The sequence below is a fragment of the Tetranychus urticae genome, chromosome 3 (assembly GCF_039701765.1).
Source record: "Tetranychus urticae isolate SD_2017Ah chromosome 3, NJAU_TeUrti_SD_1.0, whole genome shotgun sequence".
NCBI classification, from domain to species: domain Eukaryota; kingdom Metazoa; phylum Arthropoda; class Arachnida; order Trombidiformes; family Tetranychidae; genus Tetranychus; species Tetranychus urticae.
This window is the reverse complement of record NC_142960.1, coordinates 10911976-10936389: the sequence shown is the minus strand read 5'-3', so window position 1 is coordinate 10936389 and position 24414 is coordinate 10911976. Positions and strand designations below refer to the sequence as shown.

The following is a 24414-nucleotide window of genomic DNA, read 5'->3' as shown; positions in this document are numbered from 1 at the left end:
TGAACAGTTTTCTGACTCTGTGTGTTCTCAGTTTCCAAGGTCCAACTAGACTAAATGCAGCATGAAGTAAAGAGCGGCCGCAGTTTAAATGGATCAATCCCGGGTTTCACCAGTAAAGTAACCAAACGTATCATTATGGTGATGATAATGATGATGATTGTGTCTCTGTGTGCGTTGATCATCATAATCATCTTAAAATGAGGTTGCATGTTGACTGGAAAACAAAAAACTGTTGACAAATAATTTTGCAAAAGTCAATGTTAATTCGTTGCGAAAAAATCAACTCGCGTTTTTGCCTCGAATTTTCATTAATTTCTTTTCGCTCAACTTTTCCCTCGATTGAATGTTAAAACTGTTCAACTATATTTTGACTTATTGTTTAATTTTGCATTTGATTAAGAAAAAGATTGTTGATTTGAAAGTGAAATGAATTTGGAAAACTAAATTTTATACTTTTTAGGATTTTCTTATTTATGATGAAGATGAAGTTGATTGAGAAAGTTCATTAACAAGTTTTTGTTGTGCGACATTGTTACAATTAATAATACCATTGATTGACATAAAAGTTAATAAAGGATAAAAAACAGACAAAATGATTTGATGAACGCCAATGAATTACTTTTGTTTTCATTTGTACAGGAATTTGAAATAAACTTAAAAAATTGATTCCAATTGGCTTATCTAATTGGTTCAGATAATTCATTCTTAACTATACAATCGATTGATCTTTTGTCCAAATTGCTGTTTAAATGGCCATTTTTGCTTAAATTTAGTTGATTCTTATTACGCTCAGAATTGCTGCCATTTTGATGATTCTTGGTTTTATGCTTTGAATTGTTGCTTCCATTGATTGGAGATCGTTTATCACCGTTGACGGAGTTGAATGATGAACGTGAATTATGTAAATGATGGGAATGATGAGAATGAAGATCAGAAGATAAGTTAGTTCCATTGGATGGATTAAGAAGATTCAGTGGATGATGATTGGATGATGAGGATGAAGAAGAAGAAGAGGATAAGAGGGGTGAAGATGAAGGTGAAGATCCGGGCAAGTGTGGATGGTGACCCAAAGAAGGTAAAAGTCCTGAAGTCAATGGGCCAGTTGATGAACTTTTGCATCCATTCAAGTCCTTCTTGGAAGGTGAATACAATGGATAAGGAGTGAATCGATGAATAGATGGGTCATGAGGATGACTTGGACGAGTTGGACCAACGCCACTGTTGTTGTTGTTTGAGTTGCCATTCATCATGTTTCCATTGCTGCTGAGAAAAGGTGAGAAGAAAGTTGATATTAAATATTGAACAAGTGATCAACTCTAATGATCAACTTCGAATGATCAACTTACTTGATTAGAGATTGTTTCGCGAGTTCACTTGGAATTTGATTTGTGTTTGTGTTCCAGAAGTGAGGTGGACTGGTGAAGGCAAATGCAGCGGCAGCAGCAGCTGAAGTTGGTGATGAACCTGTAATGAAGATGAAGAGGTGAGTACATGAAGAATGGAAGAAACGAAGAAGAAGATGAAAAGAGTTTCGAGATTTACCTGAAGTTGGATTAGGAGATCTTAAGTGAGCTCCAATAGCAGCCGAGTACCAAGGAGGACAAGTTGTTAATAGATTATAAAAGTCGGTTGGGTTGATGGTAGGGAAGCCGGGATGAGGTCTCCACATAACGGGTCCTCTTATGCCGGGTGGCATGTTGCCTGATCCCGAGTTGGGTGAGTTGGGATGACCCATGAGCAAGGCTCTTTCCCTTAAGAATAAGCTTGCCGTTTCTTCATTGTTCAACAAGAAGGGCGATATTATTGGACCTCGACCATAACATGGGTCGATCATTGACTCCATTGCATCTCTAAAATTTTATAAAAAAAACAAATAATCAATCAAATCAGTTCATTAAGTTGTTTAATCAAAGTTGAAACAAATCGAATCAATCAAGTTTCACTTTTTTCAAGAATCTTTCAATCTATTAGCCAATGATGACGTTAATTTAGCTTAATTAGTTAATAACCTTTTATTTAATTGTTGGGTAAATTACTAGCAATATAATCACTTGAAGGTTGAAGTGAAAATGATTCGTAAGATGATTGAAAGGGAAGATAAAAAAGGTTGAAAATGACATTGAAAAATAAATGATTTTTGCCATCTTTCAATATAAACATGAAATTATAAAAAAACAATTTACTATTTGTTTGAATGAATTTAAAGTTGAATTTTGCGCGAGAAACACTAATGGATGTTAAACACTAAACTAATGATAGTTGTCTTGAAATAAATTTAACTGATTTAGTTACAGTTGATCAACATAATCATGCTACTAATCGTATAAGTTACCTGGACGAGAAAGGTTAAAATGGCTTTGAAGCGGTAAATTTGTAAATTAAAGGGATTCCATTAAAAAAGGCGAAACAAAAGGAGTGAAAAAATTTGTGTTCATTGAGAAGTTTTTTGTTCAACAAAGTTGTGCTCAAAAAGAAAGTAAAAGATGAAGATCTTTTATCATCAGCCATTGGGTATGATTAAAGGTGTGGATGATGGTGATGAGGGTGATGAAGATTATGATGATGAGGAGGGAAAAAAGAGAGAGAGAGGAGGAGGAAGAATGCGAAAATCAGTGTGAAACTAAGGAAGGGAAAATTTTCGTTCGTTTTTTTCGTTTTTTTCAGGAAAGAGAGGGAAGAAAGAAAGAGCAAGCTACAGAGAAACAACAAGGAACCAAAAGATGATGAAGACGAGAAGACAGAAGCATGAAGATCTCTCACTCAATGTGTGGTCTACAGTTGCCTTAATTATGTAGCTGAGGTAAGCCAAATCAAGGGAAACACAGAAGCATCAACATTGACCCTCAAGCATTTCACTTCATTTCTTCGCCATATTTTTCATCCTCATCCTCATCATCGCCATCACCAATGCCATCATCATCATCATCACTGACTTTCTCTGTGTGACACATTTGTTGTTTTTCGCTTCGTTTATGCAAATGCGAAAATCTGTCCAACCACTAAATTGTTCAGGAAATTATAATTATTATGCTTAAAAAGGGAATCTTCAACTTGTCCAAACTTGAAGACTCGTCAAACCAAAGTCAACCAAATTGGCTGACAGAAAGTTTAATGTTCATTATCGCTTCATTTTGCATTATTATTGTAACAAGAAAGTGATGAAACCTCAAACAACTTTGCTAACAATTAAAGGTATTCTTGATGACTAAAGTTGATTTTATGATTGCTAAAGTTGTTTGAATCTTCAACTTTTAGTAATCATTTGATATTAAACAATCATCGAGACAAGAGATGGATAAAGTAAAACAAAAAGCTTACTCTTTGTTTTCAAAACTGAGTCAAAGTTGAAACTTCGATTGCCTTTTGTTCAATTATGGAACCAGATTTTTTCATGAAACTCATTTTACTGATGTAACTTTTGATGATCAACCAGAAAATTGTCTTATTTTGAGAAATAAAATTTTCTGTTTCTGTACAACAGATCAGTTCGATTTTCAGTTAAACCGATCGCTTTCTGTGACTGTAAGAGTTAGAGAGCTGAAACTTATTCATCGATAAAAATGTTTGATGAACTTCATCGAACAGATGTTTCATCATGAGTTGATAAGACTCAAGCAACGATTGGTTTGATAGTTTGGTTGATTTTGGTTGATTTATATTCAACCGATCATGTTGACTCGTCTCACAATTTGCTATATTAATTGTGTTATTTTTAACAAACTTGCATGAGGATAAAGAGGATAAAAAAGCTAAAAAAGACGCATTATTATATAATTATACTGTTTGCCTTTTCTTGTCAATTTGCTATCATAATTATTCCATCTTTTCAAAGTCAATTTTTCCATCTGTCACTTTGTCATTCTTCTCATCATTAAGATTCTCATTCTTTTTGTCTAATCTTCATCACCATCATCATCATCCTCATCATTTTTTCTTCTTCTCTTTTCGTACTTTTCTCCTACTTCTTTGCCTAAAGGTTTTACCTGTAATTGCAACAAATTATCCTTGAACCTTTTGCCTCTTCCTTGTCGTTTCCTTGTACTAATGTTTTCACACAAATAACATTATCAAATCAATCAAATGAACCATTTCAATTCAATAATAGCAACAAATGAAAAGTCAACAGAAAGTAGCAAAAGAAGAAGAAGAAAAGAAGAAATAAAAACTCATTTCCTCTTTTACTTTTTTCTTCATTTTTTACACCAAACATTGAACATTTTCAGTTGCCTATTACCAATCACAATAATAACAAGATGAGAGAAAAGATGAAAATAATATTTAACAAGTTTCAATTCATTCACATACAAATATTTACCTTTACCACAAAAGAAGCCATTAAATTGCTTTTCATGCATTAATAACATGGATTGGCTAGAAGGTATGAAAAGGTGAGTGAAAAGAAGCTAAAGGAATCGCCAATTTCACCAATTGTTCAATTTTGTATCAAGAATGAGAAAGAATAGAAAAAATGGGAAAAAATGATGAATGAGTCAAAACAAGATTATGCAAAGTGATTTGCAGGATCCAAGGATTAGTGGATTAACAGATTTGGTAAAGTTGGTGTTGGTTAATTGACTGATTGTGCACTTGATTCACTGGAAAGTACATGATGATGAGCGTAACAATGCATCACAAGGCGTGATAAATTGTTTAACCATCAGTTAATACAGTTTATAATCAAATCTCTGTGAGGTCTTGATTCTCAATTAACACAGTAAAGTACCATTAGACAGGCAAAAAGATGAAAACGGAAACAAGGCAAGATCACATGACAAGCCAGTCACGTGACTGAAAGATGAGGATGAGGATGAAGAGTCGACTGAATAACGGACTTTAATGGTTGAGAGTTGACGATGAATGAAACCTTGTTTGACAGTTGATCATTGAGAAAAAGAGGGAGAAAAGTGGGTGGGAAAACGGATGAAGAAGCAACGACGAGAAATGAAATGAGAAGAAGAAAAAATTGCGGTAAAATGATGATTGTGATGATGGAAAGGCTAACAACAATGGGTGGTAAAGTGCTCAATTGAAACTCAATATTGGCTACAAAATGAATCTATTTTGTTGTTCAAGTAAAAACCTCTTCTCTCACAGAGAGATGTTATTGTACAAATGTTATCCACTTTTCAACCTTTTGATTGTTGCCTCTTATTAGCTCATTCATACATTTTTGCTGCCTACTTTTTGCTTCAACTTTCAATGATAACTGTAAATTTGCTACTTGGATGAGGTCAACAATGTTGAGGTCATGATGAGGAATGAAGATGAAAATGAATGATGAACTTTTTCTTCTTCACTTTACAGTTATCATCATTATTCAAAAATAGTTGTAGTTTTTACGTTTACTTGTACAGTCTATTTTAATATGTTTGTTTTGAGGTAAAAATAAACATCAACCAAAAAGTTGAGATGAACTTTAAAGATGAAGAAACCATGAGAAAAAAATATACTATCATTATGATGATGATAATAATGATCAAGTTGAACATGATTCTATAGATAGTAAATGGAAATGGTGAAATTTGGTGGAAAAAAAGTGAACCTTCTTGTTGTGTCGATTTGATTGACTTGCTATTTAAATCATTTCTTACCTTTCAATGTCACTTAATCTTGATGAGTCGCGGAATCCTTTTGCAAATGGATTACTGTCAATTTTTAATTTAGTTATCTGTTGAAAAATGGAAACAAAAAAGGTTAGATGAACCCGTGAAATTAACAGATCATTTATTAACATTTTCAACTCTTTGTTAACACACAAACGATTCCGGCGAAGTTTAATGGTTAGGATAACAAGTTGAACCTTGCAATCACAAATGTTAACCATTTTCTTGTTTATACAATCCAATCCTTCTTGGCCTTGTAAGACTCAACTTGAAAGTAACCAGTTAGTCACTTTATCAACTCTTGTATTTGATAAACAAATTATTCAATTGATAATCAGTAAAAGCAAAAACCAGCAAATCAAATGAAAAAGGTCAAAGTAGGTTAACTTTTTGTATACAATAGCAGCAGTAAAAAAAAGGCAATAATAGTTTCAATAAAAAAATCAATTGCATTATAATTTTATTGACTATCAAATTTAATAGCTTTATTAGATGAGATAGGAAGTGTGCTTATTGATATTAATTGGCAATTATTTGGCTCAAATTGATATCTAATCAGTATAATTTCAAATAAATCGGTTAAATGTAAATGTTAACCAATTTGAGCCGGAAATTGGCAAAAAAAGTTACAACAAAACAAGAAACCAACGAATCAATTTTGTTTCAATAAACACGTAGCAAAAGTTGAAACACAATTTCAAACAAATTAGTTACCTTTTGTGTGCCATTGTTATGCTAATTGTGCAAATAAAATGGGCAACAAGATTTCATTTGGTAAACAAATAGTTTTCATAAACGCTAATACGTCTGACAAGTTGAACGCTATTAAATGATTTCCAACGAAACAAGCTGAGTAAAGAGGCGAAAATGTATCAAAATGAGAAACAAAAGTTGAGCACAAATTTTTTTGCATTTTATTATTCTGCAGACCTCCCAGACACTTTGATTTGATACGTTTACTTTAAATTGTTGTTGTACAATTACAATTGAGGGGAGAAAATGAAAAGTTTAAATTTTCCAAGAATGTTAATCAGATTAACGTGTTTCTCTGTTTTTGCTCGTTCAATACCTGATTGTTACCTGAAGCTAAAACAACAACTAAATCATAATCACACTTGGAATGTTGATTGTTATTGCAATAAAAATAACAATAATTGGCAATAAAAGAAAATGTTAATCTTGAAAAGATTTAACTCAACATTTCTCAAAACTCAAGCCCAAAAAAATTGAAACATTTCCCAACGAAACCTTCAATTTTCACCTTATTTTATTTCATTTTTTATTCAAATGTAAAGTTAATAAAAACGAGAATAAAATTGACGAAAAATTGAAACTTTCTGTTCGCTTTAAATTTTCCTTTTCGTCACGCCTTAATCGATTGCCCACTCAAGACTCATTCAGCATTGATTGGATTTGCAATCGAATCAATCAGTTTAATCAGTTTAATTGTCAATCAACAATCAATAATTGTGTTGACAGAGAGAAGAGAAAATAAAGGAAAAAATTCTCGATGAAAGGTGTTTGAAAATGAGGCAAGTTGAATAATGAACGTTAAACAATGTCGATTGTCATCTTCAATCATCCTTATCGGGTTGATTAACTGAAAGGTAAGGGCAAAATAAGACCAAAAACTGTCGACACAAAAAGAAGAGCAAAGAAGAAGAAAAAATTGCAACTCAAACAAGTTGCGAGATATTAATACACTCATCATACTACACACTATAAAATATATATACAGAGAGACGTTAAGTTTGTACACTTGAGTTGACATGAAACAACATTTTAAGATGTTGATGAATGCGAAAAACGTCGGAATAAGATATTTAGCGTAACCACTCCTTCATACTTACATACACACAAGTTACACAGAAACACCATCAGTTAACGTTACACTTACCAAGGGTCAGCAACGTAAGAAGAGAGTGAATGAACAAAAACTGAAAGCTCAGCCAAGCTGCTATCACAATTAATAAGAGGTAATAAAATGTATGCTTGATGATAATGATGATGATAATGGTTACGTAAAAAGGGGCACAAAGCGACCAAGATGTGTACACTTTCACTTATCATTATACGAATATATTATCATTATCATATTTTGTGTCCGTCTTTTCCTTTCACTGGCAGAGTAACCAATCTGCCAAAAGTAACACCCTTGCAATCAGCATAATCAACACGCCAACCGAGCGTGGGAGAGAGAGAGAGAGTGGAAAGTGACAACTTGGAGTGAGTAAGTTAGTAAAACTTCAATGATTATTATTGCTTTAAAAATGACTACAGAAATGCCCTGGAGGCTGTCATTGAATTATCCTCAGAGTAATGCTTTAATGTACCCTTAGTGTTGCTCTTTGGGTTTTTGCATAACTTTTTTTCTTTACGCTTTTCCAGTCCATGTTTAAATCAACTTGACTGCTCATTTTATTCAACGTCTTTTTTTTCATTTTATGTTTTTGTCTTTCTGTTGCTGTGTTTGCGCCAGTTTTGTTTTGTGTTAAAAACTTGATCAACTCAAGGGACTCATTAACTATAAATCTCATTTAAATGACTCGCAGCTCACTCACACGATTAAATAATTGGTCACCTTGATGATTCCGCTGAGAATTGAAAAAAATGCTGACAACCATTAGTACTTTGATAGGGACAACAATTTGTTTTCTGCCCATTTTTTTCATTGCCAACCTTCTTTTAAATATACAAATGATGTTTTGCCCCGTCTTTTCACACTGATTACATCATGGTCTTCATTAAGTCATCAAAATGCTACTTTTGTTAGTTTTATTTAATCGTGAAACTATTACTTTCATTGACATTGAAAAATGATTGAGTTAGAAATCACTTGAGAATTTGATTAAAAATCGATTTTTCATCTTGAGTTGAAAAATACAATCGATCTACAAATCGATCCTGAGTTGAGTGTTTAAAGAGTTATTAGATCAAAGATTAAATTGTGCAAAAACATTGAAATCGACTACAAAATTCAGCAGTAATTATACTAGTTGAATCGATGTTGGTGTTGATGTTGGTGAATCAATAGATGTGCCTGCTCTGACTCGACTTTTGAGTAATCATTAACATCTTAATCCTCAACTACACAATCTTATCGAATGTTGTTACGATTTGTTTGAAAAAAGTATTGTTATCTTTGTAAGGATGAGCAAATTAGAAAAGATATCTTAACCATTAGACTATATCGGAATTTTTTCAACCTAATTTATAATCTAGTGAAAATTTTGTCATAATTATATCTACTGGTTGAGATTACGAATTTTCAATCAAATTTAATTTTGAAATCGCTTTTTATAGATCGATCTTACTAATAAAGATTTTTTTTCAAAAAAATTTAAAATCGATTATAACAAATTTGAATCGGCAGATGAATTTCACATTGCTAGACTGCCCAGAGAGACTGAAAACTTTTTCACCTTCTCAATGAAAACGTATTCAACCTCATCATGAAAACTTGTTTTCTCTTCATTAAACAAGAAACAAAAGGAAACAATCCATCAATAATCTTATCATTTCATCATGTAAATGTGAACATTTCTCTCTCCTTCATTTCGTCTCTTTTTTGCGAAAAAAAAAAACATTTTCTCATTGACCAATCAATCAATATCAATCAAAGTAAAAGGTAATGAAATTGAAATGGATATAAAAACAAGTAGTGAAATAAACATTTCCAGTGAAAGGATTAACATTAAACATATCTAAAGTGTTGTTAAAATGTTATTCACTTGCGTGATTCCCATAATTGTTCAACTCGCGATAAACATTTAAAGAGTTGCACATTTGATACAAATGATAGCAAAGTGCAATCTTGTAAAGTTGAGTCTCTTTTCGATGAAACAAAACTAAAGATAATTTTGTGTGAAAATTGATTGCAATTAAATGATGCTCATTAAAGCCTACATAAAAAGTTTAATCAAGATGATGATAAAAATTGTTACATTTGAAAGCGAAAAAGTTTTCTCAAAAAGAAGAGCAAAAAATATCAAAAATTCTGTCAAAACTTCAACCTCCATGAACAACAACCATGATAATGGTAATGATTTATTTCAAGCTCATTTAACAGGTAAACCTCACTTGTGCGATAAAATAAGAGACAAACATAATCGTGTAACAATATCAATAAAATTAATGGTTGCCCAAAATTATCGCATGTAAAGCAAAACGAGCGCCTGTTATTACATTATTAGAATTGTAATTTGGAAAAATGAAACTTTAAAACCACAAAGGACCCTCGAAATTCAAAAGTAAAAGTAATTTTTCTTTATTTAAATTGAATTAAACTCGAGTAAAGTCACTTTTTTCATTTCTCTCTCTCTTTGCCACTTCCATTCTGGTTTCTCTGAGCAAATTTCAACTTGATAATTTATCAAAACTAAGTGCTCCAAGTGTTGGTCTGAGTGTGTTGCAGTTGATGGCAGGCTTCAAGTGTTTACAGTTTACAGTTATAATCAGCAAAATTGAAATTTAATCTGATTACGATTTTGAGTTTTAAGCAACAACTAAAAAGGCACAAAATTTAAATTCATGGTTAATCCATTTCAATTCAAGTTTACAATGTAAAACGTGTTTCCAGGCAAACCATTTGCCAATGTGATAATCTGCTTTTGTTATGTGCCTTGCAAGTTGTAAAATGGTTTGTTGGTCAATTGCGTGTTTTTGTTCATGTTTGTGTGGTTTACATTAGAGTGTTGTGTTAATTTGAATAAAGAGTGAAACTTACAAGTTGATTTTGATAGGCAGTTACAGCGGTGAAAACAGTTTCTGGAAAGACAAAGGTTCGAAATCGTTCAGATTCCATGTCGATTAAAGGTGAATCAAAAGTGCTTCCATCACGTCGTATGATTAGATGTATTCGAGGTTGATATTTGTGCATTGAATTTAATACTATCTGTAAAAGGAGAAAAGAAAAACACGATTAAAATTAGAATTTTTCTTTTCGTTTTTCAGTCGAAAACTTTTTTCTCAAGATTTCAATTCTTTCAAGCCTTTGCAGCTGTTCAACTCAATTGATTTGCTTTTCATGATCATTGGAGTTTACCTAGAAACGGTGCATTTCTTCATGATTCAAGTCGATCTCAGTCTGATAAAAGCTTTCCAAGACTCTTTACGAGATTAAATGATTTTCACCTTTTCTCCAAATTCCAGTTGCAACTGTTGATTCAACTTTTCTGCAATCAAATTTCATTCATGTAAAATGACTACTTTAGATGAGAATCAGACATTTTTCCCATTCTTCATCAAGCCCACCTTGCTAATTAAAGTCATTAATTTTCATTGCAAACATCAGACAACATTTTTGTAAACACAATTAATTGAAACTAATCTTTGATATCAAAGGCTATTTTACTGATCAAAGACTTGGTAACAAATTAACCTTGACCCTTCAATCCTATGAATCAAAAGGAACGTTAATTTTTATGTTGTTTCATTAACTTTACCTTGGCTACCTTTCCCTTTCCACTGAGTTTTAAAAAAAAGAATCGGAAAACAGACGAAAATCTCACCTTTTTGTTCTTAATGCAATAAAATGTTGAAATTTAAATAAAATTCCCATGAATCTGAATGACCATTGGTTGACTCAAGGCACTCATTGTTTTCATGTTAGCTTGTTTAATTTAGATGGCGTGATTGAAGCTAATATTTCATCTCGTTCATCCGTGCACAACTGAAGATGCAAGGTGAAACAAAACGGAGAGAAAAGCAAGAAAAAAATCTGAACAAAAATATCTCAAGTAAACACCAAAAAAAAGAGAAGAAAAAAGATGAAAAGTTGACTTCCTTTCTTCCGACTATTTATCAATTGTCTACTTTTGTCATCATTATCATCCTCTTAATAATCAACAAAATCTCACTATTTTCCTCTTTTTCCTTCATCATCTTATCCAACGACTAAAGAACAAATCATCAAAAAACAAAACCAACGAACTCGTCAAAAGCGACTTCCAAGTGACTTAAGCCTTCAACTTTGACCGACGAACATTTCAATCATCTAAAAAATTCTTTTCATCTGAAGACTTTTGTCGTTTTACTATTCGATTCTCATTGCGATTCAACTTTTAAACCATTTCTTTGGATGCTTTTACCTTTTCCCTTCAACTTTGATTAACTAATCACAGTTTGAAATTGGATAATTATTTTACTTTTAAAAGGTTAGGCGTGTTCAATATGTTCACAAGAAAAGCGAAACTGGACGTGAGTCGAAATTTAAATTTCTAATTAATATTAATATCATTCTCATTGCCATTATCATTGTTATTATTTTACAATTCATTATAAGTTAATGATAAGCAAAACACAGAGAAAAGGAAATCTTTTTTTTGTTCAACTTTCTTCTTCTTCTTTCCCTTTGCTTACGGTTAGTTGATAATGTGCTAATGAATTCAAGTTTATGCAAAAAAACCGATTCAACTTTACGACCATTCATTGACTCTCAGGTTTAAAAGAAAGCTGTTTAACCACACATTATTAATTGGACAAAGAAACTAATTAAAACGGAAAAAAAGTGTTAATATCTGGTTTCACCTTTTCTTTATGATGCATAATTAGCCTGAAAAGACTCAATTACAAGGTAATCATAAAAGCTAGTTTAACTCTTTACGTTTCAATCACGAACAGCAAATGCAAATCAACTTCAAGTCAACAGCATTCCAAGAGCACAATGACATTTCGATTGCGATAATCAATTTAAGGTAAAAGGTAAAAAATGAATTACTTACATGGCCTGATCTGTCCATTTCGTTGTTGGTCAACTTGACCTTTTCAAAGGTAATAACTTGTTTCCTCAGTTGATCGGCTGAAAAGGGTGCATCAGGATGAAGGTAGAGACGAGCTGGTGAAGGTGGATCTGCTTTACCGGCGACTAACCATGAAGACCGATGATATGCATAACGATATCGTTTATTATCGACTGGTACAATGTCCAAAAGAACTAGATATTTAGTATTAACATCAATTCCAGTAAACGAGACTCGAACTGTGGGAAACATTCGCCTAAAGACAAGAAAAGAGTCGACATTAATATTACACTTGAAATGAAAGGTTGAAAAAACATCATTTGACCCATTAAATGTTTGCAAATCACTCGATTGAATAATAAGGAAAAAAAACAAATGAAACAACAGCAAAGAGAAAAAACTTTTTTTTCTTCAAAATCTCTCAAAATGAATTTACACAAGTGCGAAAAGTTTTGATTGTTAAATTGGTAATTGGCATAATTGTAGGTTTCACTTTCAGTCATCAAATATCACATGAAACAAGATAGGCTCATGATTATCGTGAAAAGACACTTGAAGGCCGTGGCAAAGGTGCACCTTAATTCACATTAAATAGCTCAACATTAAATGAATAGCCTCTTGGAAATGATAATTTGCGTGTTTCAAGTCTATTGGGACTGGCAGGATATAAGCTTCACCGGATATAAAGCATTATCACAACTCTTCTTTCATGTACAAACTGAAAAGATGAAAGTGGGAAAAGGAAAGAAAAAGATGAAGATGGAAAAAAAGAAGAAAAATTTTGAGCATCTTTTCCTTTTGACTTTTACTGATGATGATGGTCATAGGTTAGTCAATTTGATTTAAATTTTGGCTTCTTTTGTTTTGGTTTCATTTTTGTTTTTGTTCAGCCAAAGAGCAAGATGAAAGTGAGAAAATTTCATTTCAGAAGATGAGGAAGGATGAAAGAAGAAAGACAAAATTAGCAGAAAGAAAAAAGAAAAGGGCCAAATAATTGAAGCTTTGACTTATAAGATGGCGTGAATAATTATACCTTTACTCTGAAGGTTAGTGAATACATCTTGAAATATAATCGCAAAACATGATGTTCATCTTTCAAGGGAAAGCCTTTATCTTTTTGTTACTCTCTTGACTCTGTGGCTTCAACATTCACTGTGTGTCCATGTTCAAGAGTAATGATAGTCTTTAAGTCATTGGAAACACAAAATACAAGGTAAAAGGTGTCAAAATGAACGCCTTTTTACAACGCTTTTTTGGTTTTCCAGTGAAGAGAGGAAAAAATTATCGCGACAGTTTTTTACCTTTCTCTTCACTTTCGCCATCATAACCTGGTCATGTTTAATGCAGCAATGAATTAAAGGGTTAATTTTGATGAATCTCTTTTCCTCCTTCTTCTCATCATTTTTACACTTCATTTTGGTTCACCTTTTTCTTACCTTTTCCACTCTCATTTTGTTTTCCTCTTTTTCTTGACAAAATACTTTTTCGTTTGTCATCAAAAGTGTTTTATCACTTTCTAACCCTTTCACCTTGTCAACAGTATTAAAATTGTAATCAATTAACTCGAATAATTGAGTAGAAATTGAAAAATTGGAAACTCATTTTTTTCTCTCTTCCACTCTTCATGATAACTTTCATGTTGATTCAACCTTTTTTTCACTTTAATTTTACCATTTATTAATCAAGTTCCAGCAAAGTTTGCCAATTCCATGATGAGAGGCTGATAATTAGGTGATGATGATGAGAGTGAAAAAGTTGTAGAAATTTTTGGCAACGAAAAAAAGACAAAATTCTTTATCTTTTTTTTCTCCAAAAATTCAACTTCTTTTCTTTCTGACGATTCAATATTCTGTTGATAACTTTGATAAATATCATGAGGTTGATGATGATTGAATTACAAATGTTAAAGTGGTAAAAGTTTAACATTTGAAAAGGGAAAATTGAGTAAAGAAAAGTTTCGAAATTTGATATTCTTGGTTCAACTTTTCAGCAAAACTCTTCAGCAAACCGATAAGTTGACATGAAATGGTTGATATCGTCGTGAATCACCTCATTAAACATCTTAATATTGAGTCGCTTTTTTGCTCATTCAATATTAACAAATGTTGCCTGGTTGTGATTAATTATCTTAGAGACAATTCAAGTGAAAATGTGTTCACACAAGTTACTTGGATTGGCTAATTAACCATCATTATTATCATCATTAATTTTGATTGTTACAATAAGCGCAACTGTGAAATGTTAAATTTGCAGTTACAATAAAACTAATTTTCAAACTTTTTGATTGAAACTTTTTTCTCTCCATGAATTTAATCTGAAGTGAGAAAAAAAGGATTTTAAAACTTTTTAAACCAACACAAATGTTTACTTTTACTTTTTTTCTGCTCCTCATCAATATCATTATTTTTCATCATCAACATCATCATCATCATTATCATTATCAACATTCTAATTATCATGTTCATCACTTGAAGTTCATCTTTTAATGGTTAAGAAAAGAATGATGAAAAAAGAGAAAAAAAGTTAAGAATATACTTCAACAGTTGACTTTTGTGGTGTTCATGTTGTTGTTTTTGATGAAGATGATGATGATGATGATTAGAGGAAAGCAAGAATGAATGATTTTTCAAGTTAACAAGAAATTTTCATGATGAAGTTGAAAGGAGAAAAAAATAGGAAAAAAAGAAAGAAAAAGAAAGAAAAATTTCGATCATTATTGGTGGTCTTAATCTATATCTTGATCATCATAATCGACCTCATCATGTTACCTTTTTTGATGCTACCTAACCCAGCTCTTGCCCATTGGATAAACATGTTTCTCTGCCTCTTTTCACGCATAAACCTTGACTTGTTAAATGTGAGCGCAAACGCCTTAAAGGTTAAACTTGTGAAATACTTACAGAGAGTGGAAAGGAGAAGAAGAAGAAGAAAAAAATCGAAATGAAATTCATTCCAAATAAGGTACCTAATTCTTGCCTCCCTCTCATCTTTCATCATCATCATTTTCAGCCTCCTGCCAATTCTCATCTTTCCCTTCCTTCCTTCCTTCCTCATCTTTATCATCTTATTTCTTCTTCTTCTTCTTTTTCATCTCTGTTCTTGTTCAACTTCGCAAACTCATTTACAAGTAAATGCCTCGGCTGTTCAATGGTTTTTACATGTAGGAGGAGGAGTGTGTTCACCTTCCCTTCTTATTTTACCCTGTAGACAGGGAAAGCTTATCATTTTACAAGAAAATGATGTTGTTCTTGTTGATGAAGATGATGATGATTATGATGATTATGATGATGATGAGGTTGCAAAAATGTAGCAAATGAATCTCTGTCATAAATGATAAATATAAATATCTTGAAATGTTCACCACACACAGCAAATGAACACAAACTGTTTTTCAAATGTTACAAAATGTTAACCAAGACAAGTAATTCACAATATATATTTATAAATGTTGAGTGGCGAAGAAGAAGAAGAAGAAAAAGAGAAAAATCTTTGGATAACATTGAATTCTGTAGTCCAAGCATAAACAGTTAAGTACCCAAATGATGAAAGTCAAGTGTGTTGTGACCAATGGTGAAGAGTAAAAACAGATTTTCCTTATAATTACATTTAAATTGAGTTTAACTGTCATTAAGATGAGAAGATGACAGAAGATGATGTTGGCAAGTAGAGAGAGGGGCAACTAAATAGACTTAGAGTAATGAAGATGAAATGTAAAATGATGAACCATCTTTAAATGTAATGTTATACAGAATCTTCCTCTTTGAAGAAAACCTTTTCTTCTTCATCTTGAACGACCTCCCAAGATTTCGTTTTTATACTTCTATTCTTTCATTATCATCATTATCAGAGAAAAGCAACAAGAAAAAAATAGTAAAATTTTTCTTCTCTTTTTGCTCTCAGTTGATCATTTTGAAAGTTGCAAAAATATGCAAACAATTTCATCTCATCATTTGCCCATTTTGACTAGTCAACAGTCAAATGTAAACACTCGACTTGAACTTTTGTTTTTGGCTCATTCAAGTTGACCATTGTAATCAATCACTTTGATATCAATCTAATAATGAAACCATAATTGTAACATTAAGGATAACACTGACAATGCATAACCAATGAGGTTAAATGAATAATCAAATTGTGTGTTTTTGTTTCATGATGGTTGCCCAGGGAATTTGCAGATTTATATAATTGTGATAACAATCAATGGTAATCAATTGTAAATGGTTATTACCTGAAAGGAAAAGAAATGAAGAGAAGAAGAACATTTTTTTTCTCTACTCTTCTTCTCTATCATCAATGAACATTGCTTTTATTAGCATTTTAAATCAATCACACTTACACCATTACCATGACAACCATGGTTAATTTGATCAATTATACTGATGATAATAAATGGTAATGATAAACGAACCTTTGCATTGGGAAAATTGATTAACCAGTAATCATTAATAATAGTTACTAATTTATTAATTTGTCAAAATAATTAGCCTTTTTGTTTCCTTTATTGTCAAAAGGAACCACAAAAATATCAGTTTAACCACATTTTGCTTCAACTACTTTAACTGTTTTTTCATTAATTAGTTTTTGTTGGTTGACAATTTTAAAAAGTCCTTTCACTACTTCATGAGTAACTCAACAAAAAATCAATTTTGAGCCAAGTTGACAAGAACAAAGCAAAAGAAAAATCGAGAAAAATTTTTGCTTCGAACATCGATTCGATTGAAATTCAGAGAAACTCTCGACTCTTTTACTCGAAACTAGAGATTGTCCAAAACACGATTGAAACTATTGGTGTGTTTTGGTAGTGATTTGTGAAAGGTTGATTGACACAATTTGAGAGGAAATTTTGGGTGAAATTTGTTTTTGCATCATTTTCAGTTTATAGATTTCAGAGTTTGGCTCTTTTTTCGTGGTTTTGTTTTGAGGCTTTAACAAGATTTGGAAAATAAAATTGCAAGTGAAACCGGAAATAGTATTGTAAGGATGAATGAATGTAAAAGTGCCGATGCATTGAGCCGAGATGATAAAGATGAAGTTTTCGCCTTTTCTCTTGTTCTTTGGTGAGATTGAAAAGGCTCAAGATTAGGTGGCAAAGCAAATGATGGATAAAGTTATGAATGAGAAGGAGAGTGAAATTGTAAATTAACAGAGCGATTTTTTTGTCACTGAACATGATTAACATGATAGAGAGAAGAAGAAAGAAGCACAATATAATTGAAAATTGTGGGAGAATGGATGATGAGGGAAGAAAAGGCATCACGAAGGGATGATAATTATGGCACCCAGAAATCGGAAGCTTAAATAAGCTCATCAGTTGTAATCATTGATTGTTAATCTTGGAAAAAAGGGAGAACAAAAAAGCAAAGGAAAACATTTGTCTATTGATACTTGAACAGTTACTTTGCAAGGTTAATGTGATGAAGGAAACTGAAGAAAGGTCAAAATGAGGTTAACTTGGGCTACAGTGATGTTTATCGTGTTCAATATTGACTTTTGTCTGGCTCATCTTTTCCTATTATTGAATCATCCTTTTGTCTTTGATCACTGACACATAATGGAAATGCATTTAACGTTAAATTGCTCAGAGTTGGGCGCCTTTTCCTTTTGATTATTGAGACTTTGAACAAAAACACCGAAAAATGCAACATTCAATTTCTATCAATAGATTATCGATTGGAAAATATGCTGATCTTTTCATATGATTTGTTAATCTTTCATGATCTCCCTTTTATCGCTCTTTTTCATCTCATGGAAAGTAAGATGAAAAAAGTATAAGTATCTTCACTGATTTTCAACTCTTTACTCACTGGTACAAACTTTTGACTTTCCTTACAACCGATTTATTGTTACCAAGCCGAGTTAAAATTTAATCTTTATGTACATGACTCGATCAGTTCAAAAAATTTCCGCAAATTGAGTCTATCTTGATTCATTGAGCATCATTTAGCTAACCAGCAGCAAGGCTTCTTAATATTTTGCAGCCCTTGAAATGAAAATTTGACAAACACCTTTGTAATGAAAGGGAAATTATGTTGAAAGCTTAACAGAATGACTGTGCAAAAACAAAAGATATAAAAAGATTAACCAATGACTTAGTAAGTTTATCTTACTAAACTTCAACTTATCCTAATCACTAGATTATATCGGACTTTTTGACTTTTGAACTTTTTAATCATTGTCAACATGTAATCAGGAAAATACATGTATAAACCTTCCATTGGAGTAGCTAAAGATTAAATCAGTTGTTAGACATGTTTTCGTTTAAAATCAGCTACCTTTTAATTGTCATCACTTTTCAATAGAGATGTTATGATCTAATCAATTGATCGATTTTTTTCCTACAAAATTCAAATCGATTTCTCTCGCAACACATGATATACAAGTCAGGAGATTCCCTCTTCCATGATGAGGAAACTTCCGATGGAATCCTGATCATGATAACCAAACTTTAAGAGAAACCTTTTCTTTTAAAAAAGTGAAAAATGATGCAAAAACTTTATTTATAGAGTAAATTTATCTCAATTTTATCTGAATCAACACTTCACAATGAGATGAAACTAACAATGAAACTTTTTTCTATTTCACAATCTTAACTGTTTCAAAGGTTAGAAAAGATGAGCAAGTCAACAGCAAAATATTCAATTGTTATTCAATTTTTCCTTCTTTCCTGCTTCTGTTTCCACCTGAATCTCATTTTTCACCCAATTATCTTTTAGATAAAATCCATGAATAAATGGAGTAAAATTTTTTCATTTTATTCTAATCATTTTCATTCTCAACTACTCCTCCCTAATTACCTGATCATTTTTACTGTTAATCCTCGGTAGTTGCTACCGGATTGTCGATAAGCATTTGATAAACCGTCTATTTTGATTCACAATTGCAAAGTCCAATTTCACCATCTCTCACAAGTAATCCCAGCCATCATGCGAGTCAAATATTGAAAACAACAGAAAGAAGCAAAAATGAAATTCGAGAGAAAAAAAATGTTCTAAAATGACAATTGAAAAGTTTTATTGTCAGATTAACAATGTTTTAATAACCAATTAAAGTGACTCTTGAAGACAACAAGTTTTACCTCATTTCGTGCGCCTCTTTATTTTGTAACAAATAACTGATATTACTTTTTACTTGACAGTTTTATTATACTTTTTAAGACTTTACTTTATTATTACCATTTGCCATTATTATTATAACGTTTTATTTTGTTTTTCAAGTAATTATTATCATTAAAAAACTAACTAACTAATTTAATTGTAACCCTGATTTTGACAGTTATTTATGAAGTTTACTTGCTTATTGTTTCACTTCTGTGAAATAAGGTGTAAACAAGGTGAGAGTAGAGCTGAACACAGTCAAGAAACACACAAAGCACACACGTTTAGTAATGGGTCTGTTCAAGTTTACAAGGTAACAAACCCTGTTGACTGACTGATGCTGTATTTACCTATTTAATATACTTACATGTATATTTAGAGACGTTATTAAATGCTTGCCTTTTCACTCAATCTTTTTTTCTTGCTCAGTTATTGTAACAAGGTAAATGATTCTGCAACTTGTCAGGTTAGCTAAATGTTCATTAAGAAAATTGTCTGCAGATTAATTGTTTTTCGCCATGCTAACGATTACGATGATAATGGTTCAACTGATTCTCACAATTTATTTAGTCTATTCAAATGTATCAATGTGAAAAGGGCAGTTTCTAAGGTTGTCTTTGTGACGCTGGATTTTGCCGTTTTTGGTCAGCTCAAAGAGTTCAACGAAAAGGCAATGTTTGAGATTGGATTTGCTTGACGAAAAGGCTTGAAAATCGAGAGAAAAGTTTAAAAATGGAAATTGGAAAAAAGCTGACTTTGTCTGAACGATTGGATGAAATTGCAGGTGAAATTTTCGTCTTTTTGCTTCTCTTTCTTTTGCTATCAAAAAATATCTTTTTTCTGCATCTTGTAACATCAATGTCGTCTTGAGATTCCCTACAGACTTGCAGATGAGGTTAAATAGCGAAAGGAAAAGACAATCATGTTGAGGTTAACATTGAGCTCAGGAAGTGATTGTAGCAGTTGATAAATCTTTGTTTCAAAAACTGTCAAGAAAAGTTGTAAAGAGCGTTTTTGTCTTTAAATCTCAACATTATGTTCAACATTGGAAATGAGTTTTTTTGCTGGTTTCACTTTTTTCTCCTACTTTTATCGTTGTCTAAACGTGTTATTTTGAAGTAAAAATTGTTTGCTTGATAGACAGGGAAATTGATCAATTTTACGTTTCTTTACTTTCTCCTATTTTGGAGTTTGATTTTAACGGTGAATAGGTCAATATTAACAATGGATTTGAATCATAATTGATAGCAAATTTAATGATCAACATTAATGATAAATGAATCAGTTGACGGCAGTTTTGAATGATACAATTAACTAGAAATGATAACAATTGAAACAAGTGCACCGTTTAATTAAACTTTGCTTCAAAATGTAAATGTCAAACTAAAATGTCAAACAATCAAATGTTCACTTGACTCTGAGTCTTGAGGCTTTTCCCAAGTTTCATGTTGATGTCAATTTTCGAAGCCAAATTTCACTCGAGAGACTTTTCGTTACTTATCTCGTGAAATCCAATTGAAGTATTCGAGATTAAAATGATTAGATTTTATGGAAACTATTGAAACTAAATATTGATTAACTCGATGGAATAAATGAGATTGAAAAATTGAAACAAACCCATTGTCAGATTGAAAAGGTAAAAATGTTTCAATTATTGATTTTGAAATTCAAGGTTATCAGTTCCTTTCTGATGAAGTTTGAAGGAAAAGTTGAAAATTTCAATTTATGGTTAAAAGGCTAAATGAGTTCGAGTAAAGTCCATGTTTGATAAGAAGTGTTATTTTCGCAATTTCACTCCTATTCTGTTTTTACTTTGGATTCTTTAAGTATCTGATTAGTATAGACGGAGGAGTGAAAATTGGTAAATTATGTCGATGCTTTCAATGTAATTATACAAATAGATGACATTATAATGTTGCCAATAGATTTCCTGAGCTGATTATTTGACAATAATTGAATCGTTATCGGTAAGCAAATACAAAATAGCCATTGGTTTTTTGGGGCTAAAATTTTCAAATTTAAAAACAAATTCAAGATGACAAAAGACTGATAAGATTAGCAACAGCTTTTTAGTTGAGCATGAAATTGTTTTAAAACCTGGAAATGGGTTAGCTTTAATTTATCACAGTAAAGTGTTGAAAAAAAAGTGTTTGCTTGTTGAGTCGAAAGTTGAAAATTCCGATATTATCTAGTGTCTAGGATAGCTCAAGTCAATGAGTCAAAGGTCTTGCCTCTGATTATAACTCTTAATCATAAAGGATTACCTTTTTTTACCTTTGACTCACAAGTTTTTTCCAGTTTTGATGCTATCAGTTTTTATCTTTCCTTTACTTTCACCCTTTAAATAATATTCAATTAACCAATTACCATTCAAGTTGAAACTTGAAAAGGCCAACAAAACCATTGTTAACCAGACACTTTTCAAACATCAAATTGCAAATTGTTATCAAAGTTAACAAATCAAATATTAACCATTGAATCAACTTTTCAATGTTGTATAATTATGCTATAAGTAATTTTTATCTGAATCTTGAGCAAAAGTAAAAAAAAGGTAAAAAGATAAATGAAAGCAAAAAACCACTAAATCGTTAAGATAATGAAGAAAAATAAAAATTCATGATTTCAAGTCTCTTCAAAGATGATGGAGAAAAAAAAGTTGGTGACAATTTTTTTCTCTCTGTTGAAAGTTTTGATGTTTTTTTGGAAAGATTTCAACTGATAATACAAAATGAACCAAATTAAACTTTTCATGATTTTTGGCCTTTTCGTTAAGCTTACGTTGCCGTAGGCGTTTCAAAGGTAATTTCATTGGCAATAACAAGACGCTTTTTTGTTGTCTCTTCATTTCATAAAAACATGTTAAGAGGCAAGTAAAAAAGGTGATGTTGATGGTGAAAGAGAGAGAAAGAAAAGCAAAAATTCTGAAGAGAAAATGATGATATTAAACGTCATCATGCAAGTTTCTTGAACGATTTCTCTACTTATTGGAATATAGGGTATTCATGGAGAATTGATTCAGCAAAAGTATCATTTTCTTGTTTTTTTTATTTCTTTTTCTTCTTTTACCTTTGCACTTGCTTACTTTAATCTAAAGATGAAATCTCATTTCTTCTTTTATTCTTGTTTTTGTCTTTATATGTTCTGTTATAGGAAATTTTTACGGAAAAAATCATTTCATGAGGAAGAGAGAAAAATTCATTTTCTCTTTTCAGACCTTTCTTCAATCTCTAGTTTAGCTATTTGTATAATCAAAAGATACTTTTTTGTTCATTTTGCTTCTGCTTTTTTGCTTTCCTTCAACATCATCATCAAAATACTTTTCCTCATCTTCTTTGCACCATCTTTAACCTTTTTTCTTGATTCATCTTTTGGCTCTTATCTGGTAACTCTATAGACAATGGCTTACCTTGAGGTTTTGTTTTAGTTTTAGTTTTATCCTATTCTAGATTACGCTTTATTGGTTAGTAATTTGTGTTTTGGGGTTTTGGTCCTTGTTTGATGTATCAATTTTGTTTTATTGATTGTTGGTTTTGGTGTTTTGCGTGTTTTATAGTTGATTTGGGTCAATGAAAGATTTAATGTAAAATTGATTGACAACTTACCTTCCTTGTTTGGTGATTATCATTTCAGTTCCAAGTTCATTAAATTTATCCCAAAGCTCTTTGTTTTCTAGGTGACATTTGACTCCGGCCAACTCTTCACAGTTGCATTTGGGTTTGATTGCATCGGCATATGGATTGGGTCCACATGATGAAGATGAACCGTCTTTAGTTGATCCGGTTGAAGGTGCAGGTGAAGGAGTGTTCCTGTCCAGAGTACCTGACATGGGTCGACCATCGTCCATGTTCCCTGGATGAGGAGATTCGAGGTGGTGTGAGGGTGAGGCAACAGGAGACCGAATGGGTGACCTGATGGGGGATCGTATGGGTGATCTGAGAGGTGATTGAATGCCCGGTGAATGGCAATCAAAGGAGCTCTCCATTGGTGGAGGTGAACAGTTGTAATCCACGTCAATTGAGGGTGGACTTAATGAAGGTGAATTGGCTTCGATTGCATGTTCATCCATTCCATTCTTGGTTAGTCCATGGGATGAGGTTGAACATGATGAGGTTGATGAACAAGAGAATCCATTTAAAGGTAAAGGTAAGGGTGAGAATGGAGGTGAATGTTGTTGATGTTGAATGGGATCGTTGGATGATCGACCCATGATGGCTTCGATGGAAAAGTCGGTTGATGGTCTATTGGCTAACGAACCTGATTTACTAGAGTTGTTGGTGTTGTTGGTGTTGTTAGAGTTGCTATTAACAAGAGGTGTTCCTCCTGAGGATCTGGACTCAGTGGACATTGATGAACTTTTGTGATTACTGTTATTGCTCTTCCTCAAACCTGTGGTCATAACTAAATCCAAATTGGTAATAAGCATAATAACAAGTTTATCCTTTTGACCATTGACAGTCAATTTAATCCAAAGGTGAATCAAAGTAAAACTGAATAAAAAGAAAGGGTCAAAGGTGACTGGATGATGATGGTGGTGACGATGGTGAAGATGACGGTGTGATGAAGATGATCAAGAAGATGATGATCAAGTTGATGATGTCTGTCAATCAAAAACAAAACAAAACTGAGAAACAAAAATATGATTAACAAGACAAACAAGAAGAAGTAACGTTTGTTATGAGGTCAGGCAAAATTGGATAAAAAAGGATGAGAAGAGAAGAGAGAAGAGAGAGAAAACAGAAGAGAGAAAAGAAGAGAAGCAAGAAAGAAGATGAAGAGACGAGAAGAAGAAAGAGAAGAAAGAAGAAGAAGAAGAAAGATGAAGAGCAATTGTAACCAATAAGAAGAGTCTCGTTCCTCCCATTTTCCCAATGTAACTTTACTGTTGAACCATTTTAACTCAACCTACTCAGCTTATACTTGGGTTACTTGAGACTCCACCTAAACTCCCTTTACGGAGTCACCTTATTGAGACTCCTT

The 24414-nt window shown here is 32.1% G+C and overlaps 1 protein-coding gene across 2 annotated transcripts; it reads right to left on the bottom strand.

The window, feature by feature from the left end:
• Nucleotides 1–445: 445 nt before the first annotated feature.
• LOC107369540 (uncharacterized) lies at nt 446–24414 on the bottom strand. 2 transcript variants are annotated; one of them, XM_015937504.3, is made up of 7 exons: nt 23040–24414; nt 12326–12599; nt 10330–10497; nt 5592–5668; nt 1543–1850; nt 1347–1464; nt 446–1263 (listed from the first exon to the last, which is right to left on the bottom strand). In XM_015937504.3, the coding sequence occupies exons 1-7, from the start codon at nt 23858–23860 to the stop codon at nt 678–680; spliced, it is 2352 nt and encodes a 783-aa protein (XP_015792990.2). In that variant the 5' UTR covers nt 23861–24414; the 3' UTR covers nt 446–677. The 2 variants fall into 2 exon arrangements, with proteins under 2 accessions (XP_015792990.2, XP_015792991.2); XM_015937505.3 differs by having other exon boundaries at nt 446–1260.

What these genes read in the sequence shown, in the direction of transcription:
- LOC107369540 (XM_015937504.3), bottom strand. Translation starts at nt 23,860, where the DNA reads ATGCTTATTACCAATTTGGATTTAGTTATGACCACAGGTTTGAGGAAG. An exon ending in ATAATCACCAAACAAGGAAG is followed by an intron (nt 12,600 to 23,039) that starts GTAAGTTGTCAA and finishes TCTTGTCTTTAG; the next exon opens with GCGAATGTTTCCCACAGTTC. An exon ending in AAATGGACAGATCAGGCCAT is followed by an intron (nt 10,498 to 12,325) that starts GTAAGTAATTCA and finishes CTCCTTTTACAG; the next exon opens with ATAGTATTAAATTCAATGCA.